Source organism: Chanodichthys erythropterus, chromosome 15 (genome assembly GCF_024489055.1).
Source record: "Chanodichthys erythropterus isolate Z2021 chromosome 15, ASM2448905v1, whole genome shotgun sequence".
NCBI classification, from domain to species: Eukaryota; Metazoa; Chordata; class Actinopteri; order Cypriniformes; family Xenocyprididae; genus Chanodichthys; species Chanodichthys erythropterus.
In genome coordinates this window covers 6,611,907-6,633,567 of record NC_090235.1, presented here as the reverse complement: position 1 = coordinate 6,633,567, position 21,661 = coordinate 6,611,907, and the positions used below count along the sequence as shown (strand labels likewise).

Below are 21,661 nucleotides of genomic sequence, written 5' to 3'. Positions count from 1 at the left end.
GTTGTGTCTCATCTAAAGGTGAGTTTAATAACCTGAAATATCTGTTATATGAAGACAGGACTGACTTGTAGGACTAGTCTCACCATTTTACGGTAACTACCTAATCACATGCTCAGAGCCATTGTAGCTTCTGATTTGTGTAAATCTAAAGGGTTAGTTCACCCAAAAATTAAGATTCTGTCATTAATTACTCACTCTCATGTTGTTCCAAACCCATAAGACCTTCGTTCATCAGTACACAAATTAAAATATTTCGAGAGCTTTCTGTTCCTCCATAGACTGCAATGTTATTACCACTTTCAAGGCCCAGAAAGGAAGTAAAGACACTGTTAAAATAGTCCATGTGACTACAGTGGTTCAACCTTAAAGGTGCCCTAGATTCAAAAATTGAATTTACCTCGGCATAGTTAAATAACAAGAGTTCAGTACATGGAAATGACATACAGTGAGTCTCAAACACCATTGTTTCCTCCTTCTTATATAAATCTCATTTGTTTAAAAGACCTCCAAAGAACAGGCGAATCTCAACATAACACTGACTGTTACGTAACAGTCGGGGTGTACGCCTCCAATATTTGCATATGCCAGCCCATGTTCCCAACATTATGAAAGGCATCAGACAAGGGCAGAACGTCTGGATGTGCACAGCTGAATCATCAGACTAGGTAAGCAAGCAAGGACAATAGCAAAAAATGGCAGATGGAGCGATAATAACTGATATGATCCATGATAACATGATATTTTTAGTGATATTTGTAAATTGTCTTTCTAAATGTTTTGTTAGCATGTTGCTAATGTACAGTTAAATGTGGTTAAAGTTACCATCGTTTCTTACTGTATTCACGGAGACAAGAGCCGTCGCTATTTTCATTTTTAAACACTTGCAGTCTGTATAATTCATAAACACAACTTCATTATTTATAAATCTCTCCAACAGTGTGTAATGTTAGCTTTAGCCACGGAGCATACATTCAAACTCATTCAGAATCAAATGTAAACATCAAAATAAACACTGTACTTACGCGATTAGACATGCTGCATGAAGAACACTTTGTAAAGATCCATTTTGAGGGTTATATTAGCTGTTTGAACTTTTTTTATGTTGTTTAAGGCAAGCGCAAGCTCTTGGGGCGTGGAGCACGAGATTTAAAGGGCCACACACCCTGAATCGGCTCATTTCTAATTATAGGCAGTTAAAAAAAATATTTAAAAAAATCTATGGGGTAATTTGAGCTGAAACTTCACAGACACATTCAGGGGACACCTTAGACTTATATTACATCTTTTAAAAAAAAGTTCTAGGGCACCTTTAAAATAGTCCATGTGACTACAGTGGTTCAACCTTAATGTTATGAAATGACAAGAATACTTTTTAAGTTCCTGTTTGATCTTTCCAAGAACCTCAATGCAGCAAAATAAAATACCTCACTGTTGAATATGCACAGATTTCTGGATGTATTAACCCTCAAGAATGTATCTTAACTGGCATATACTGACTCTCATTTGAATAACTTTGTTCTCTTCAGATGTTTACGTGTTCCAGGGCATTGACGAATGCGAGTATAGCAAAGAGGATTTGTCTGACATGGTCTACAGAGTGAAGCTGGTCTTCAACCAGAAGCTTCTGTGCAGTTATGACTCAAGGCTGGGGAAATACATTGGTTATGATGAATATGGAATCAAGAACGCCGATCATTTCAACAGTCAGATCTGGAAGATGAAACAGCGCAAGGAAGAGCTGGAGACACTGTGCAGAGCTGATGCAAGATTTTATGTCAACAGCACATCGAGAAAATAAGGGTAAACAGTGTATTTTTCATCCTTCTTTTATCTTCTGCTTTTTCATTTGAACACAATAATGACATTTTAAGGAAATGAAAGCAATGTGTTGAGATAGTCTGAAGTGATCCAATAGGTCATATTTAGTGGATGAATCTTGTTTTCTTTCAACAGTGCCGCCCATTGTTACCGTACGCTCCACTGAGAAGGCTCATTATGGTCAGCTCACCACCTTGGTGTGCCGTGCATACAATTTTTACCCACAGGCCATTAATATGACCTGGCTAATGGACGGATTGGAGGTCACTGATGACGTGATCTCTACTGAATTCATGGATAATGGTGACTGGAGCTACCAGATGCATTCATACCTGGATCTGGTGCTCCACAGAGGAGTCGCAGTGAGCTGCAGAGTGGAGCACAGCGGCCTGGAGAAACCTCTCGTCGTTCAGTGGGGTGAGTGAAGATAGTGAGCTGTATTAATAATTGTTTAGATAACTGTTGGAATTTACCAGTGGTAGTTGGTGCTGATCACCAGCCGATCTATGAACAAAAAGAAAGCACACAATCATCAACTTCATGCAGAAGAACTGACCATGGGTTATTACTGTTAAAGGGTTAGTCGTTCCACATCCATAAGACCTTCGAGATTTTTTTAATGAAATCTGAGAGACCCCTGTTCTGACGTGGAACCTGGAAGTGCTGAACGTAAACAGCATAAGAGAATGACACAAAAGAGAAGAGATTGTTGAATAAAGTTGTTATTTTTGTTTTTGCACACAAAAAGTATTCTTGTCGCTTCATAACATTAAAGTTTAACCACTATTTTAACAATTTCTTTTGTACCTTTCTGGACCTTGAATGTGGTGGTTAAAGGGTTTGTTCATCCTCATGTCGTTCCACATCTATAAGATCTTCATTCATCTTCGGAACACAAATTAAGATATTTTTGATAAAATCCGATGGCTCAGTGAGGCCTCCATTGCCAGCGAGATAATTAACACTTTCAATGCCCAGAAAGCTACTAAAGATATATTTAAAACAGTTCATGTGACTACAGTGGTTCAATCTTAATGTTATGAAGCGACGAGAATACTTTTTGTGAAAAAAACAAAATAACAACTTTATTCATCAATATCTAGTAATGGGTGATTTCAAAACACATGCTTCGAAGCTTTACAAAATTGTTTCGAATCAGTGGTTCGGAGTGTAAAAGTCACGTGATTTCAGTAAATGAGGCTTCGTTATGTCATAAGTGTTTCGAAATTTCAATGGTTTGCGTGACTTTGGCTGTTTGATTCACGCTTTGAACCACTGATTCGAAACAAAAGATTCGTAAAGCTTTGAAGCTTCATGAAGCAGTGTTTAGAAATCACCCATCACTAGATATTGTTGAATAAAGTCATTATTTTGTTTTTTGGCGCACAGAAAGTATTCTCGTCACTTCATAACATTAAGGCTGAATCAATGTAGTCACATGAACTGTTTTAAATATGTCTTTAGTAGCTTTCTGGGCATTGAAAGTGTTACTTATCTTGCTGTCAATGGAGGCGTCACTGAACCATCAGATTCGATCAGAAATATCTTAATTTGTGTTCTGAAGATGAACGAAGGTCTTACGGGTGTAGAACGACAAGAAAGTGAGTAATTAATGACAGAATTTTCATTTTTGGGTGAACTAACACTTTATCTAAAATGATTAGAAACCCCTTTTTAATTGAAATTAAGCTAAAAATTAAAATTAAAATAAAATAAAAAAATTAAAAATAAAATTAAAAATAAAATTAAAATTTCCATTTTTTAATTTAATATGTATAAGTTAAAAACACTAAAATACACACTGGAATAAATAAATAACTAAAATTAAAACTGAAATATAAATAAAATGAAACTAAACCTATATAGTAATTAAAAAAACAAAAACAGGAAAGACTAAAAATAAGAAAAGCACATAACAAAATGACTAAAAATGAAACTAAAATTAAAACAAAAAACTGAAAATAAAACAGCTATTTAAAATGATTGATAAACACTATAATAGTATATAAATAATGTTAAAATAACACTAAAACTGACGAGGCATTCTGTCCATGACCCACCAAATGTGGTCTGGTCCAAATTTTCCAACACTTTTACCTCTGCAAATACATGTTACTGCATGATGTTTGTGTTCATGAAGTTCTTGTTCTTCTGTTGAGCTGATGTCATGTTGGAATTACTGTAGAAATTTCCCACAAGTAAAGTCCACAGTAAACATGCATTTCTTTGTCATGATGTTTCCGATGGTTTTCTTGCGTTGTTAGTTTATTGATTTGCATGTAAACTCTCAAAATAGAGTACTTACTTCTGTCACCTTCTGTTCATTCTCTTTCTCTGATCTTTTCTCATGCTCAGACTCAACCTCTCTCGATACCAGAATTGCAAAATTAGTTGTGGGTTGCTCTTTTTTCCTTTTTGGCCTTATTGTGGCTTTTTCTGCTGCATACATCTACTACAAAAGACAGCACAGAGGTAAACGTATGGGGGTAAATTGATGCCAAAACCATTGAAAATGGACAGACTAAAATTCACAAATAGATATTACAACTTGTAAACACAAAACACAATCTACAAATAGATAAAAAATCCACAAACAAAGTCCTCATGATCCGCAAATGTAAAACAAGATCTACAAATAGATACAAAGTCCTCAAACAAACTCTTTGTGATCCACAAATATAAAGCATGATCTACAAAAAGATTAAAAATCCACAAATAAACAAATCCTGATTCACAAATAGAAATCAGTGACTTGTACTTGAAAACCAGAATTTGAATGAATGTAAAGTGACTTGTTTGCAGGTGAAGATTATGTTCTGTTTGTAGATTGTGTCACATTTGTTTTCATAATTCTGACACTATTGTTTCGCTGTTGTGGCAAAATAATGCCATAACCATTGAAAATGAAGAGACTATGAGTCAAAAATGCATATTACAATTTGTAAACACAAAACAAGATCTACAAATAAATTTAAAATCTGCAAATGTAAAACACAGTCTGTAAATAGATTCCAAATCTGCAAACAAACTCCTCATGATCCGCAAATGTAAAACAAAATCTACAAATAGATAAAAAATCCACAAACAGACTCTTCATGATTCACAAATAGAAATCAGTGACTTGTACTTGACAACCAGAATTTGAATTAATGCAAAGTGATTTGTCTGCGCATGAGGGTCATTTTTTATTTGTAGATTGTGTTGCATTTGTTTTCAGAATTTTGGCACAGCTGTTTCGCTGTTTTTTCCATTAAAAAATCTACAAATGCCCTCCTCACAATTTGCAAACAAACATGGTCTAACTTGTATTTTCAAACCACTGTAAAAAGACATTCGTACACATTCTGTGCAAAGCTCAGCATGCAAGTGTTGAATCTGTGTTTGCAGATCACAGGGCATTCACAGATCCCTCTGCACACGTCTACAGATCTTTTTGGCACTATCTTTCCGCAGAGTGTGTGACTACGATCCACACGTGTAGTCAGCCAATCAGGGGTATTGCTTCAATGTGATGTCACGCCCCCTCAATAAGCCCTTTTCAAAATAAGAGCTGACACTTCTCTAATGTGTGGGCTGGGCTCACTGCCATTTACCGTTGCCGGTGTCACAGCGCTGACAGGCGGACAGAGCCTGGGCAGCGCTGCCGTAGGAGTAAAATCTTTAATACGTGGAAGGGGGAGCTGCCACGGGACCTGCCACCGTTATATGCGCCTGCCTCGGGACCTGCCACGGTTATGCGCGCCTGCCTCGGGACCTGCCACATTATGCGCGCCTGCCTCGGGACCTGCCACGGATATATGCGCCTGCCTCGGGACCTGCCACGGTTATGCGCGCCTGCCTCGGGACCTGCCACGGATATATGCGCCTGCCTCGGGACCTGCCACGGTTATGCGCGCCTGCCTCGGGACCTGCCACGGTTATATGCGCCTGCCTCGGGACCTGCCACGGATATATGATGCATATATGATATATGCCGATTGATGAATGCGTGCAAACAGTGCAATCCTGCTCTTATGTACCTATTTATCATCTTAACTTAATATTTTATTCGCTCTTATTGCCCATAATAGAGCGCGTCTCGTGGCTCCTACTCGCGTCGCGCCTGCCTCAAGATCTCTCACTGTTTACAGCTACCAGACACTCTGATTGACACATGAGAGCAAACGGATACATAAATAAGAGCAGGACTGCACAATTTGTCATCTTATATTTTATTCGCTCTTATTGCCCATAATGGAGCGCGTCTCTTAGCTCCTACTAGCGTCGCGTCTGCCACAGCTTAGCGTCGCGTCTGCCTCAAGATCTCTCACTGTTCACAGCTACCAGACATCCAGGACTGATGCAGGAGAGCACAGAACAAAACATGTCACAGCCAAGGTGAGTAAATTGAACAGGTAAAATCACATTGTGGTCTGTGAAATATTGTTTAAGGATCTTTTTAAGTACTAGTTTAATAAGTTAATAAGATTTTTACAGTCTTTATAAAACATTTCTTTAAATGTTTGTGTCATTCAACAACACTGAAACAGCATTAGTTTTTATTTTTATTTATTTATTGTAATATGGGCTCAGACACCTTAAGCAGAGAAAAAAATGTAAAAAAAAATATGATTGTAAAAAAATGGGCTACACATTGTGGCATTAAGGCAAACTCAAAAGGTTATGCTGTACAAAATAAGTAACTATATTAGTTCTGCAAAGTGACTTTTTAGACTGTATTATTCAACAAATTTGATAAAGATAACAGGGAAGGGGGCACAGAGAAAAGTCCAGACAGTAGCACAATGTGTGGTGCAGCAACAGGAGGCATCCCTTTGTCATCAAAACCATTCAGGATCAGAATCTGTGGATGCTCTGTAAAATTGAGTATAATTATTTAAGGGTTTAAGGCTAGACTGAATATTAAAATCGGGAAAAGGGAATTTAAAAATGCCATTTTAACACACTTACCCCAAATGTCCCTTTGTTTGCAAAGCCGTTTCTGCCTGGAACCTGTGGAAGCCCTCTGTCTTTTTTAGGATTAATAGGGTTACCTTTGAAAGACCAAGAGAGGACAACAATTTATAATGCATTTTATTTGATTGTTCTCTATGCATCACCCATGCATTTTTAAGCAAACAAAATTATCCAAAAATTTACCTCAGGAGTAAGTACTTCCAAAATGTAGGATGTATTATGTAATTCTGTTATGTCAATCTGTGTGACTCTTTTAATTCTATCAGTGATCCCCTCTGTCTGTAGCAATAGGCATTGCATTCAACATTGTTACAGTATATTGGTAATTAAGTGTAGCTCAAAATGCTAGGAAATAATTGTTTATATTTGTTGTTTTTCTACAAAAGTTACATGTTTGTTTATTACAAAATTGGTTTACCTGTTGTTCATCAAAAAAAGAAATCCTTCCATTAAGTTTCATCTTCAGCTTTGGGGAAAATTTTGGATTTTTATGCAAAAACTGTTTGATCTAATTGTGCAATTTGTCAAGCCGTTGTGTAGCTCCTACAATGTGAAGAAATGCATCATGCGGTATTTCTTTTTGAAATAAGTGTAACAAATATATAATATTTTTCTAATTGTTCACTTCCAAAAACTTCCAACAGATATGCATGTAAATGTCACAAGAGAATGGATATGCAGATGAGAACCTTACAAAAGGTAAGGCACATTTATTCAGGTATTGGTGTGATGAAGTATTCATGTTGTTTACCATAATGTCCTGATCTGCCATTATGTTCACCACCAATCCCTGCTTCAACACTGATAGTGTTCTGTTAAAAGAAATGGGAGGGTTACAGAAGCATTCAATGTATTTGTAATGTTGTGATTAGAGAATGAAATTTGTTTGAAAATGTAAACCGCATACTTCTCGTAAGGATATGACTTTTCAATATCACATCCACAGCTGAATGCCATGTCCTTTGTGACCATTGCTGGATTTATGCCAAGCACAGTCATAGTGCAGCCATTTATTACAAATGTCACACTGAATCCATTGCAGTGTCTTGACCTCTGCGTGCATGGTTCTGCAGAGGAAATATGTACATTTATATAACTGCTCAATCAATATAGTACAACATATTAAAATGCAGTATTATCACTTATTTGGTCCAGATTTGTTGAAATATGCAAACATCAATCTCCTGGGCCAAACATCTGTTTTTAGCCTCACAAGCTATCATCTCAGGTGGGAAGTCCTAAGAACAGAAGATGAGCAAACCAGTACATAATTTTAAGCAATATAGTTTTTATAATATTTATTTTATATTTACTCAAATATTAGACAGATCATACATACATCCAGATTAGAGAAAACGCCACCATTATTTAATTTAGAGCTTGACACTGCTTTACCTTAGTTTGTATATTTTTAACCAAACAGGAGGCATGGTACATCCGAAGGTGGATCAACTGTTCTGTGTGGAGCAACTCGTAAGACATGCTGAGCCCTTTTGCTTCCATCTCTGCAATCTACAAAAATGTAAAGGGCTTTGTACAATGTACTGTATTTACTTAATTAAAGTCTCCATAGTATTTATTATATACTGTAAATGTTAATGAATGTACAAAGTAGCAAACATAAATCTCTGTCCACTCACTGTGCAAACAAAAACACCACAGTTTCTTCCATCTTTTATGTGCCATTGTTGTGGTTTTCGCTCAGTCCACCCTTCCAGGGAGTCTAGATGTCTAAATGCATCTCTGAAAAAAAAAAAATGGATGTAAAGCAGACTGTACCCAAGTCATGGAATATTTTAATACATAATACTTCAGGGTGCTTCTGTTTTTTTTGATGAAATCTATCATATAACGAATACTGGTCTAATGTGCTGGTCTCAGGGTGTGGACATGAGAAGTCGTCCATTTCTCTGGGTTTTGCTGCAAGTCTTGGATTACTTCTGAAGTTTTTCATCCACTCAAGGTTGACTGTTAGTTTTCCTTCAGCTGCAAGTGTTATGTTTGCGCCTGTTGGTGCACATATCCTTCCATCGTTGGGTTGGAAGAATCTCTGCTGTGTTCTATTGTTCATGTGTCTGGCACAAATGGCACAATTAGATCAAACAGTTTTTGCATAAAAATCCAAAATTTTCCCCAAAGCTGAAGATGAAACTTAATGGAAGGATTTCTTTTTTTGATGAACAACAGGTAAACCAATTTTGTAATAAACAAACATGTAACTTTTGTAGAAAAACAACAAATATAAACAATTATTTCCTAGCATTTTGAGCTACACTTAATTACCAATATACTGTAACAATGTTGAATGCAATGCCTATTGCTACAGACAGAGGGGATCACTGATAGAATTAAAAGAGTCACACAGATTGACATAACAGAATTACGTAATACATCCTACATTTTGGAAGTACTTAATCCTGAGGTAAATTTTTGGATAATTTTGTTTGCTTAAAAATGCATGGGTGATGCATAGAGAACAATCAAATAAAATGCATTATAAATTGTTGTCCTCTCTTGGTCTTTCAAAGGTAACCCTATTAATCCTAAAAAAGACAGAGGGCTTCCACAGGTTCCAGGCAGAAACGGCTTTGCAAACAAAGGGACATTTGGGGTAAGTGTGTTAAAATGGCATTTTTAAATTCCCTTTTCCCGATTTTAATATTCAGTCTAGCCTTAAACCCTTAAATAATTATACTCAATTTTACAGAGCATCCACAGATTCTGATCCTGAATGGTTTTGATGACAAAGGGATGCCTCCTGTTGCTGCACCACACATTGTGCTACTGTCTGGACTTTTCTCTGTGCCCCCTTCCCTGTTATCTTTATCAAATTTGTTGAATAATACAGTCTAAAAAGTCACTTTGCAGAACTAATATAGTTACTTATTTTGTACAGCATAACCTTTTGAGTTTGCCTTAATGCCACAATGTGTAGCCCATTTTTTTACAATCATATTTTTTTTTACATTTTTTTCTCTGCTTAAGGTGTCTGAGCCCATATTACAATAAATAAATAAAAATAAAAACTAATGCTGTTTCAGTGTTGTTGAATGACACAAACATTTAAAGAAATGTTTTATAAAGACTGTAAAAATCTTATTAACTTATTAAACTAGTACTTAAAAAGATCCTTAAACAATATTTCACAGACCACAATGTGATTTTACCTGTTCAATTTACTCACCTTGGCTGTGACATGTTTTGTTCTGTGCTCTCCTGCATCAGTCCTGGATGTCTGGTAGCTGTGAACAGTGAGAGATCTTGAGGCAGACGCGACGCTAAGCTGTGGCAGACGCGACGCTAGTAGGAGCTAAGAGACGCGCTCCATTATGGGCAATAAGAGCGAATAAAATATAAGATGACAAATTGTGCAGTCCTGCTCTTATTTATGTATCCGTTTGCTCTCATGTGTCAATCAGAGTGTCTGGTAGCTGTAAACAGTGAGAGATCTTGAGGCAGGCGCGACGCGAGTAGGAGCCACGAGACGCGCTCTATTATGGGCAATAAGAGCGAATAAAATATTAAGTTAAGATGATAAATAGGTACATAAGAGCAGGATTGCACTGTTTGCACGCATTCATCAATCGGCATATATCATATATGCATCATATATCCGTGGCAGGTCCCGAGGCAGGCGCATATAACCGTGGCAGGTCCCGAGGCAGGCGCGCATAACCGTGGCAGGTCCCGAGGCAGGCGCATATAACGGTGGCAGGTCCCGTGGCAGCTCCCCCTTCCACGTATTAAAGATTTTACTCCTACGGCAGCGCTGCCCAGGCTCTGTCCGCCTGTCAGCGCTGTGACACCGGCAACGGTAAATGGCAGTGAGCCCAGCCCACACATTAGAGAAGTGTCAGCTCTTATTTTGAAAAGGGCTTATTGAGGGGGCGTGACATCACATTGAAGCAATACCCCTGATTGGCTGACTACACGTGTGGATCGTAGTCACACACTCTGCGGAAAGATAGTGCCAAAAAGATCTGTAGACGTGTGCAGAGGGATCTGTGAATGCCCTGTGATCTGCAAACACAGATTCAACACTTGCATGCTGAGCTTTGCACAGAATGTGTACGAATGTCTTTTTACAGTGGTTTGAAAATACAAGTTAGACCATGTTTGTTTGCAAATTGTGAGGAGGGCATTTGTAGATTTTTTAATGGAAAAAACAGCGAAACAGCTGTGCCAAAATTCTGAAAACAAATGCAACACAATCTACAAATAAAAATGACCCTCATGCGCAGACAAATCACTTTGCATTAATTCAAATTCTGGTTGTCAAGTACAAGTCACTGATTTCTATTTGTGAATCATGAAGAGTCTGTTTGTGGATTTTTTATCTATTTGTAGATTTTGTTTTACATTTGCGGATCATGAGGAGTTTGTTTGCAGATTTGGAATCTATTTACAGACTGTGTTTTACATTTGCAGATTTTAAATTTATTTGTAGATCTTGTTTTGTGTTTACAAATTGTAATATGCATTTTTGACTCATAGTCTCTTCATTTTCAATGGTTATGGCATTATTTTGCCACAACAGCGAAACAATAGTGTCAGAATTATGAAAACAAATGTGACACAATCTACAAACAGAACATAATCTTCACCTGCAAACAAGTCACTTTACATTCATTCAAATTCTGGTTTTCAAGTACAAGTCACTGATTTCTATTTGTGAATCAGGATTTGTTTATTTGTGGATTTTTAATCTTTTTGTAGATCATGCTTTATATTTGTGGATCACAAAGAGTTTGTTTGAGGACTTTGTATCTATTTGTAGATCTTGTTTTACATTTGCGGATCATGAGGACTTTGTTTGTGGATTTTTTATCTATTTGTAGATTGTGTTTTGTGTTTACAAGTTGTAATATCTATTTGTGAATTTTAGTCTGTCCATTTTCAATGGTTTTGGCATCAATTTACCCCCATATAAACGTCTACCACTACTGATACTGAAATAATGATGTGATCATCCAGGATAGATGTAAAGGTAATATGTAAACACTTTTCTTGTTTTCCCCAGGTTTTTCTTCTCTTCCCCTCTTTTGAGCACCTTTTTCATTCATTTTGTCATGTTAAGGGTTGAAAAATCAACTTTTATGTGGGTGCGTGTAAATGTTTGATTCCATGTTGTATATTATTGCTCATTTTAATAAAGAATATTTTTTTTAACGTACCTATGCATGATTGCCTCTGACTCATATTTGCATGTCAAATACCAATGCTCGAAACAAAACATATATAGACAAAAAAAAAGAAAGAAAAAAAAAAACATAAAATATAAACCTCAATGCTGCAACATCAAATAAGTTTATAAAATTGTGTCTGTAGAAACATGCATATCTTTAGAGATTCATTGATGTACAGTTTTATTTTTTAATCATCTGGAGTTGAATGATATCATTTAGGGCAGAAAAGCTGCAGAAAGAAAACACTCTGACTGCATTTACTCTAACAGCCACAAGGGACTGTGGTTAATTGTTCAGTTCATTTCCCCAGATGAACAGCGAGGTTTAGATTTCAGAGCAGGTGCAGTGTGGAGCTTATTCACTGTCATTATCACTGCTGAACTCAGAAGCCCTTTTGTGTTAAAGCTCTTTATGTTTCCCTTAAGTATTTGACCTAAGAACAAACATTTTCAATCAACAAAAACTAAAGCTTTTTTGTAGTTTACGCATTTTATAAATGAAAGCAAAAAATGTAGAAAATTAGATGGCATACGAATTATATTATGTTCAAAATAAATATTATATACTTATTTATACAGCTCTGGAAAAAATTAAGAGACCACTTAACATTGATTTCTGAACATGGAGTGGTCTCTTAATTTTTTCCAGAGCTGTATATATTGTACATAGTACAATATGCATATAAATTAATTTATTAATAATATTGAAATATGTATTTAATAAATAATATATACAGTACAGTCCAAAAGTTTGGAACCACTAAGATTTTTAATGTTTTTAAAAGAAGTTTCGTCTGCTCACCAAGGCTACATTTATTTAATTAAAAATACAGTAAAAAAAAACAGTAATATTGTGAAATATTATTACAATTTAAAATAACTGTTTTCTATTTGAATATATTTGACAAAGTAATTTATTCCTGTGATGCAAAGCTGAATTTTCAGCATCGTTACTCCAGTCTTCAGTGTCACATGATCCTTCAGAAATCATTCTAAGATGCTGATCTGCTGCTCAAGAAACATTTAATGTGTACAATTGTACAAAATATTTGTGTACAATATTTTTTTCAGGATTATTTGATGAATAGAAAGTTCAAAAGAAGTGTTTATCTGAAATCTAATCTTTTGTAACATTATAATTGTCTTTACTGCCACTTTTGATTGATTTAATGCATCCTTGCTGAATAAAAGTATTCATTTCTTTCATTTCTTTAAAAAAAATAAATAAATAAAAATTCTTACTGACCCCAAACTTTTGAACGGTAGTGTATAATGCTACAGAAGCTTTGTATTTCAGATAAATGCTGTTCTTTTGAACTTTCTATTCATCAAGGAATCCTGGAAAAAAAAAAGTACACAACTGTTTTCAACATTGAAAATAATCATGTTTCTTGAGCAGCAAATCAGCATATTAGAATGATTTCTGAAGGATCATGTGACAAGAAGACTGGAGTAATGATGCTGAAAATTCAGCTTTGCATCACAGGAATAAATTACTTTGTCAAATATATTTAAATAGTACACAGTTATTTTAAATTGTAATAATATTACACAATATTACTGTTTTTTACTGTATTTTAATTAAATAAATGTAGCCTTGGTGAGCAGATGAAACCTCTTTTAAAAACATTTAAAATCTTAGTGGTTCCAAACTTTTGGACTGTACTGTATACAGTGCTCAGCGTAAATGAGTACACCCCCTTTGAAAAGTAACATTTTAAACAATATCTCAATTAACACAACAATTTCCAAAATGTTGACAAGACTAAGTTTAATATAACATCTGTTTAACTTATAACATGAAAGTCAGGTTAATAATATAACTTAGATCACACATTTTGTGTACCACTTTTGCTACAGTATTCTGAGTAAAGCTTTGCTGATCTTCTTGTAGCCTTCACCTTTCCGGTGTAAACAAATTTTCTTTCTCTTCCATGTGGTGCCATTGCTGACAGCATGAAATGGGAAGGGATTTTAGCACCCTTTTATAGTCGACTGTCTGCTGGTCACCTGTGTAATGAATAATTAGACTCACCTGTGGTTGAATTCTTGTTCAATTAAATTTTGTAGTCTAAAATTTAGCTTTGCTCCAGAGACTTTCAGTGGGGTGTACTTATTTTTGCATCACTCTGATTTGAGTAAAACAGAAACTTTTGTTCTCTAAGTTATAAGTTAAAGAGATGTTATATTAAACTTAGCCTTGTCAACATTTTGGAAATTGTTTTTGTGTTCATTGAGATATTGTTTAAAATGTTACTTTTCAAAGGGGGTGTACTCATTTACGCTGAGCACAAATTTATATATATATATATATATATATATATATATATATATATATATATATATATATATATATATATATATATATAAAATTTGTATTCCCTTATTTTTATGATCATTATCATTCTTATTCTTATATATAACAATAAAATTATTAAATTATAAAATTAAAAGTATAATTTATTTTAAATAAGTTTAAGATTTATTGAGGGACAATTTTATTGTTGACCACAACTGCTCTAGAATTAAATTTAATTAAAAAAAAAATGCTCGTGTATTTTTTTCACAATAAAACCACAGACCGTAAAATTTAAAAACCCAGGGCGGCTTGTATTTTGAAAGAGGAAAGCTGGTCATTTTTTTCTCCAGTTGGACACTTCTGCCCTCTTGTGGTCATTTGCGGTATTGAGCTTTTGTACTTAAATCTTTTTTTTCTGCAATAATTATCTTTAATTAGCCCATTATCACTCCCTCTCTAACTCTAACTAGTAACTGTAATCTTTACACTCAAAAATAATCCTTGTTCAGTTTACTTAAAACGAGCTAAAGCAATGCAATTCTCAATCATTTTGTAAAATCTAATTTCATTTCTTTCAGCTCTTTTAAATTTGTAAAATGAAAAATTTTCCTTTTGTTTGGGGACTATATGAATAACACAGTAAACACTTACCTCGTGTAGTGTGCTGGACGATTTATTTATTTGAAATCGAGTAGCAACAACAGTAAAAGTAAATTATATTTATAAAATTGCGGAGCTTATGACGACTTATGAGTGTAAAATTATTTTAGTGTAATGATTTCCATGCGTGTATCCAGGTCATTTATACTCATGTGCTCCTACAGCTTGACCAGGGTGACCAGAGGTTTGCCAACAGCTGCTTAAACATTCGGCTGAACTTATACAAGAAAGTAAAGGTTTTCACGACATAAATGTGAGCGAATTTATTTTATTTTATTCATGTATCCTATCTGTGTAATTGTAAATCGCTTTGTCCCATTCATGCCTTTGAAAGTCAAGAGGTCGTGACAGTGAAGCGTGGGAAAAAATATCAGTGGTCTTTTAATGCCCTCTACTGGACATAATCAGGTACTACAACACACAGGTGACCATAATGGCGGCGTCCTCTCGTCTCATATCCAGGCTGACATTAGTGACGGGTGAGATTTAAAAACATTTACTTTGTCTTAATGGCCATGTATATTTTATATAATTTATGTCATAATACCATTTCAAAGTTGAACACTTTTGTTGTACAAGTCATACAGCTACCGTTCACTTTGAGTGCTCGTGAAAAAACCTTTGTTTAGATCATGTTTTGAACTATTGAGTCTGTAAAAATGATTAACAAAACATTAAAAGCTACAGTTACAGTATTGTTTTCAGTATTTGTATATCTAACAATACATAAAATGCTTTTCGCTTTTTTAACCATTATTAGTCTTAATGTTGCATTATAACCGTATGCAAAATTTTGTCATTTTGCTTCTACTAAAGTTTAAAGAAATTAATTGAAAGGTATATAGGTTCTTGTACATATCAGAGATTTATTGATCAGAATCATAAAGCAGTCATGGTCAGACAGTGTCCTTGTTTCAGGAGGCGGCAGTGGCATCGGCAGGGCCGTGTGTCAGAGATTCGCCACTGAAGGTGCTTCTGTAGTAGTGGCTGACCGCAATGAGGAATCAGCCAATCAGACCTTGGAACTCCTGTCACGTGACCACAAAGGTCAGGAGCACATGGCCCTGGGGGTGGACGTGTCATCAAAGGACAGTGTGGAGAAACTAGTGACAAGTATACAGGTATGATAGCCGTGTGTGTGTGTGTGTGTGTGTGTGTGTGTGTGTGTGTGTGTGTGTGTGTGTGTGTGTGTCGTTCATGGGCTCTTCTGGAGCTCCGAGGGTCGAATAATAAACCAGAATGATCTTGATCTTGTTTTCTTACAGTGCCGCTACTTCCAGCCGCCCTCTGTGTGTGTGAACGCAGCCGGGATCACTCAAGATGAATTCCTTCTCAAGATGGAAGAAGATGATTTTGACAAAGTCATTGATGTCAATCTCAAGGTGCTCTAAGGTGCTTTTGGCACTTAAATCTTAAAGGATTAGTCCACTCTCAACTAAACTTTCCTGATAATTTACTCACCCCCATGTCATCCAAGATGTCCATGTCTTTCTTCAGTCGAAAAGAAATTAATATTTTTGATGAAAACATTCCAGGATTTTTCTCCTTATAGTGGACTTCAGTGGAGCCCAAACGGTTGAAGGTCAAAATTGCAGTTTCAGTGCAGCTTCAAAGGGCTTTAAACGATACCAGACGAGGAATAAGAGTCTTACCTTATTGGAACTGCCGTTGCGTTCGTTCCGTAAGTAGAATAGGAAAGGGGTAGGACATACAGCGTAAGCTTTCTGAAGAATACAGAAATGCGGTTTTGGCGAAACTACTTGAAAGGCAATCATTTGTTTATATAAAGCATATACATTTACAATTTTTTCGAAAATGACCGATCGTTTCGCTAGATAAGACCCTTATTCCTTGTCTGGTATTGTTTAAAGCCCTTTGAAGCTGCACTAAAACTGTAATTTTGACCTTCAACCTTTTGGTGCCCATTGAAGTCCACTATAAGTAGAAAAATCCTGGAATGATTTCATCAAAAACCTTAATTTCAGGAAAAGTGTATTTGAAAGTGGACTAATCCTTTAAATCTTTATTACTTACAAGAAAGTTTTAAGTGAGTCTTGTCAAGAAACTTAAGTTTCTATTAAAAAAATGTTTTTGATTTTGGTAGCCATCACTTATGCTCCCAAGACTGCATTTATACACCAGTAAAAACAGTCAAATGTGAAATATTGTGACCATTTAAAATACCTGTTTACTATTTGATTAGTATTTTTATATGGTAAAATGTAATTTATTCCAGTGATGGCAAAGCTGAATTTTCAGCATCATAACTCCAGTTTTCAGTCATACGATCCTTCAGAAATCATTCTAATATGCTGATTTGGTGCTCAAAAAACATTTCTTATTAGTATTATCAATGTTGAAAACAGTTGTGTTGCGTAATATTTTTCTTCAAACTTGATACATTTTGTTTTTCATTATTCTTTGATGAACAGAAAATTCAAAAGAGCAACATTTATTTGAAATTGAAATCTTTTGTAACATTATAAATGTTTTTACTGTCACTTTTGATCAGTTTAATGCTTGCTGAATAAAAGTACTAATTCTTTATAAAAAAAAAATTCTTACTGACCTCAAACTTTTAAATGGTAGTATGTATATTCAGTTCCTTTTCATTTAAAGTTGTCCCCGTCTCTATAGTGTTTCTGAAAATGTTGAATAATCTATACAGTGTATCTGATCTTCTGTTTTCATGATCTCTTTCAGGGCACTTTTCTTCTGACTCAGGCCGTCTCTAAGGCTTTAGTGTCTGCCGGGGCAGCGAAGGGCTCCATCATCACTGTGGGCAGTATAGTGGGCAAGGTCAAGCAATTACAGTAGAGCAGTATCACACTGTAGTACACTCACAGTTTTATTACAGTGGACATTTATCAATTTTACACCAAGGATGCTTAATAAAGTCATTAACATTTTTTCTAAACATAGTATCTCTTTCTTTGGCTGTAGGTTGGGAATATTGGCCAGGTGAACTACTCTGCTTCTAAAGCCGGAGTGGAGGGACTCACTCGAACCGCAGCCAAAGAGCTCAGCAAGTATGAGCATTTTACTGTGACTGGCACATATTTACAGACCTGCCATTTTTAAACACATTGTTACCATTTTATGATTTTCTTTAGGGTTTGTGGTGCTGCTTATGTGTTAATAATGGGCTGTAAACATGAAAACTTAGCCAGCTGACTTGTTGCCTCACTGCCTTATCAATGACTTTGTAGGTAGCGTTTGCACACTAAGGTACCTCACAAAATTGATTTCAGACAGATTTCTGAGGCAGAGTAACTTTCTTTGGTGAAAACTAATAAAATATTTAATTTATAATAGTAATTTTTCATTAGACTTGAGTTAAAAAGTGGAAAACATTGGACAAAAATGTACAAACTGACCAACAACCACAACTTTCAGACATCATCTTTATTTTTTTAACTCAACTACCTCATAATGGAAAGCACAGGATTGTGGGATATCAAAGGCAGCGAAGGATACATCTATGCAGCCTTCAGAAATCAATCAGATGAAGGCATATCATGAGACAGGAAGTGAAGCTAACACTGGCCTTGATACTTTCCTACCTGGAATGTGTCCTCTGAAGGCAGCATTTTTAAGATTCAGGATGCAGCCCATGTCTCTTTATGTTCTGTTTTTTAATAATTTAATATAAAAAATGTTTTGTGCCTTTTAGATTTGGTATTCGCTGCAACTGTGTGCTGCCAGGGTTCATCGCTACACCCATGACAGATAAAGTACCAGAGAAAGTCATCGATAAAGTAAGGAAGAATATATCTGTCTTCAGATTAATAAAACAAGCTGATTATTTGTGCACATGAACAAGTCATTTAGAGCTATTTCTTAAATGTGACGAGATTCTTTTTATTGATTTAAAACAGCTTTAAACTTTACTGAAGGATCTTAAAGGAATAGTTCACCCAAAAATGAAAATTGTTCAAATTGTTCCAAACCTCTATGGGTTTGTTTCTTCTGCTGAACACAAAAGAAGATATTTTGAAGAATGTTGGCAACCAGATAGTTGATGGACCCCATTGACTTCAATAGTATTTTTTTCTTTGGAAGTCAATGGTGCCCTCAACTATCTGGTTACCAACATTCTTCAAAATATCTTCCTTTGTGTTCAGCAGAAGAAAGAAACTCATACAGGTTTGGAACAACTTGAGGGTGAGTAAATTATGACAGAATTTTCATTTTTGAGTGAACTATCCCTTTAACCTTTTTATTATATTAATTTATTGCATTGTCAGACCATTGCACTGTATTTTACCATATTAAAGCCACTTTTATTGTTATTTAAGTTCTATTTTGGTTATTTTGTGCAGCTCACATCCATTATTCCAATGGGAAGGATGGGAAAGCCTGCTGGTAACTATTATTTCTTCATTATACAAAAACATGTTCATAAATGCACTATTATCATACCAAAAGTGTTCTACTAATTGGTTTGGATGATCACTATGTATATAAATATAAAATGAGATCTATTTCTCTTTCACTCTTGTTTCTGTAGAAGTCGCTGACGCGTGTGCCTTTCTGGCTTCTGATGACAGTCGATATATTACTGGAGTCAGCATTGAAGTTGCTGGTAAGAAGCTTTATCTCTTACTGAACAGCATCTTCAGCAGAAAAACTACAGAGAGCGTTTTATTTAGATATATTCTGTTGTCAGTTTGTATTGAATTAACATGAACTTTTCTCTTTAATCAATACAGGTGGACTCTTCATTGGCTGAAAACAATGTTAAATGTCTTTGTTGTTCAACAACACGGTGCCTTTATGTAATGTATGTAATGTAATTGCTGTAAAAATATTGTATACAGTGCGACAAATGAAAATCCTATATTTATACAATTAAAGTGTGAATATTTTATAAAGAACCCACTTTTAAAAAACAATTAAGTTGACACAAGAAGAAATGTGTTGATGTGTGGTTTAATGGGAATGCTTGGACCAAAACATCAAGTCAAAGAATTAAAACAGTTAACAGTTCAAAACTCCAAGCGCAAACAAAATTGATCATTAAGATGAAGGTTTTGTATGTGTTTGAAGGAAAGTGGCCAAATTACATACGGTTTCACCTAAGACATGAGAAAACTTGTTGTTGAAAAGTGAAAATGGGAGTTTGGCTCAGAAGAACGAGGCAGATCAAATATTAGCAAAAGCACCATGTGACCATGACAACTGGAAACAAACGGGAAAAAGACAACAAAGGAGTCCAACAGCTCTTTAAATAGATTATATATTACACAAACAGATTTTGAAGTACTTACATAAAACAAGTTTTAGCACCATATTTTTTAAAGGCAGATGTTTGTCTTTCACTGACAAAAACAATCCTAGCAGTATTGTCCTTGTGAGAAAACCACACAAACAACTTTTAATTCACAAATAATTTTTATAGCTTTTCATTCCCCTCTCCATGTTTTAAAAAAGAAACAAAAAATATACATAAAAAACAAACCACCATCAGTTTCCTTCCCTCTCCTTCCTCTTCCTGTCCCTTCTCCACTGCTGTCTGAATCTCGAGACATTTCGGTGTTTTTTTTTTTTTTTTTGGCATCTCCACCTGCTCTAAACTCTCCGAAACCTCTTATTTGCGACTGAAATAATGCAATATTATCACAAGCAAGTATATATATATCATACAGAGAAGGCAGATTTGCTTTCTGGGGTTTAATTTACATATTTAATAGATTGATGAAAAACTACAGGAAATAATTACAGATGAATACCACATTATTTTGTACTGCAAGTGTTGGTCATTTTCTTGAGAGCACCTGTTTGTTTCACAAAATAAATACAATAAAATATTTCTGTACAAATGGTTCTAATGCACAATTCCAGCCTGAACACTTCACACGAAAGGTCAAAGGTGACAAACAGATCGGTTTGTCATCAATACTGAATGCTGTGGGTCAACTCTGTGCAGATTGTCAGATAAAATGCAAATTTGTAAAAGGCACATGTAGTGAAACGCATAAATACTGGACTGGTAAGTTGGCAGCATGTCTATAAAAGTCGAAAATTCGTACAGATTTTATTACTCTATAATAAATGTACAACATTATCAAATTCAATACAATTTTACACTGTTAATGGCTTTGATTTCATTGCATCTTTATATGGCCCAAGTCATTCAGGTGTGATTTTATTACAGCACAGAAACGCATTCTAATTTCACCTTCTAATGGAATTTTCATGCTCGGCTTCCGTTCCTCAGTTTAAATTTTGCACCTGCATTCTATTCTATAAGGTACGGGTGGAAGCGAGGAAGGGGCGGAGCTCTGCACAGGACTATAAAAAGGAACGATCAGGCATGGAGGTAGGAAGAGTGGAACGTCTCGGAAGAGAAACAGTGGGGAGGGGAGCTGTAGGAGAGAGGGGGCCGAAACGGGAGGGTCTTCCGCTTTAGGCCAGCAGTATCTGCTCGAACACACTTCTGTTACTTGACAGAATATTTGTCAATATCTTCTCCTCTCCTGCGAGAATGGCTCTCTTCTCCTCTTGTTGTCCATCCGTTGCTGGGAGTGTTTTTCCCTGGGCGTGTACTTTGTGTGCAACTTTGTTTCACAACAATGTGTGTGTGTGCATGTGTGTGTATGTGTGTGTGTGAATCTATGTGTCCCACTTCTTACACGTAATTTCAAATGTCTTTATAGTGTTTGCATTATGTCTAGGTTTTAAGTGCATGATTAAGTGAGTATGTTTGTGTGTGAGTGTTTGTATCGGTGATTGTATTCCCC

General features: G+C 35.5%; 2 protein-coding genes across 2 annotated transcripts; both read left to right on the top strand.

The window, feature by feature from the left end:
- Positions 1–1,405: 1,405 nt before the first annotated feature.
- On the top strand, positions 1,406–10,029 carry LOC137002154 (SLA class II histocompatibility antigen, DQ haplotype D beta chain-like). The gene is made up of 5 exons (XM_067361661.1): positions 1,406–1,430; positions 1,527–1,794; positions 1,952–2,235; positions 9,303–9,385; positions 10,000–10,029. The coding sequence occupies exons 1-5, from the start codon at positions 1,406–1,408 to the stop codon at positions 10,027–10,029; spliced, it is 690 nt and encodes a 229-aa protein (XP_067217762.1).
- A 4,851-nt stretch (positions 10,030–14,880) lies between these two features.
- Positions 14,881–21,648, top strand: hsd17b8 (hydroxysteroid (17-beta) dehydrogenase 8). Its single transcript, XM_067412150.1, has 9 exons — positions 14,881–15,397; positions 15,837–16,039; positions 16,184–16,300; positions 17,622–17,717; positions 17,862–17,947; positions 18,592–18,676; positions 19,241–19,283; positions 19,429–19,503; positions 19,631–21,648. Exons 1-9 carry the CDS (start codon positions 15,352–15,354, stop codon positions 19,648–19,650), a joined length of 771 nt encoding a protein of 256 aa, XP_067268251.1. The 5' UTR covers positions 14,881–15,351; the 3' UTR covers positions 19,651–21,648.
- The last annotated feature ends 13 nt before the right edge of the window (positions 21,649–21,661 follow it).

Bases quoted from the DNA above. Each gene is read 5' to 3' on its own strand.
- LOC137002154 (XM_067361661.1), top strand. From the start codon at position 1,406: ATGCAGCAAAATAAAATACCTCACT. The intron at 1,431-1,526 runs GTTGAATATGCA...TGTTCTCTTCAG, and splicing joins GCAAAATAAAATACCTCACT to ATGTTTACGTGTTCCAGGGC. The intron at 9,386-9,999 runs GTAAGTGTGTTA...CTCCTGCATCAG, and splicing joins CAAACAAAGGGACATTTGGG to TCCTGGATGTCTGGTAGCTG.
- hsd17b8 (XM_067412150.1), top strand. From the start codon at position 15,352: ATGGCGGCGTCCTCTCGTCTCATATCCAGGCTGACATTAGTGACGG. The intron at 16,301-17,621 runs GTGCTCTAAGGT...GATCTCTTTCAG, and splicing joins TCATTGATGTCAATCTCAAG to GGCACTTTTCTTCTGACTCA. The intron at 19,284-19,428 runs GTAACTATTATT...TTGTTTCTGTAG, and splicing joins AAGGATGGGAAAGCCTGCTG to AAGTCGCTGACGCGTGTGCC.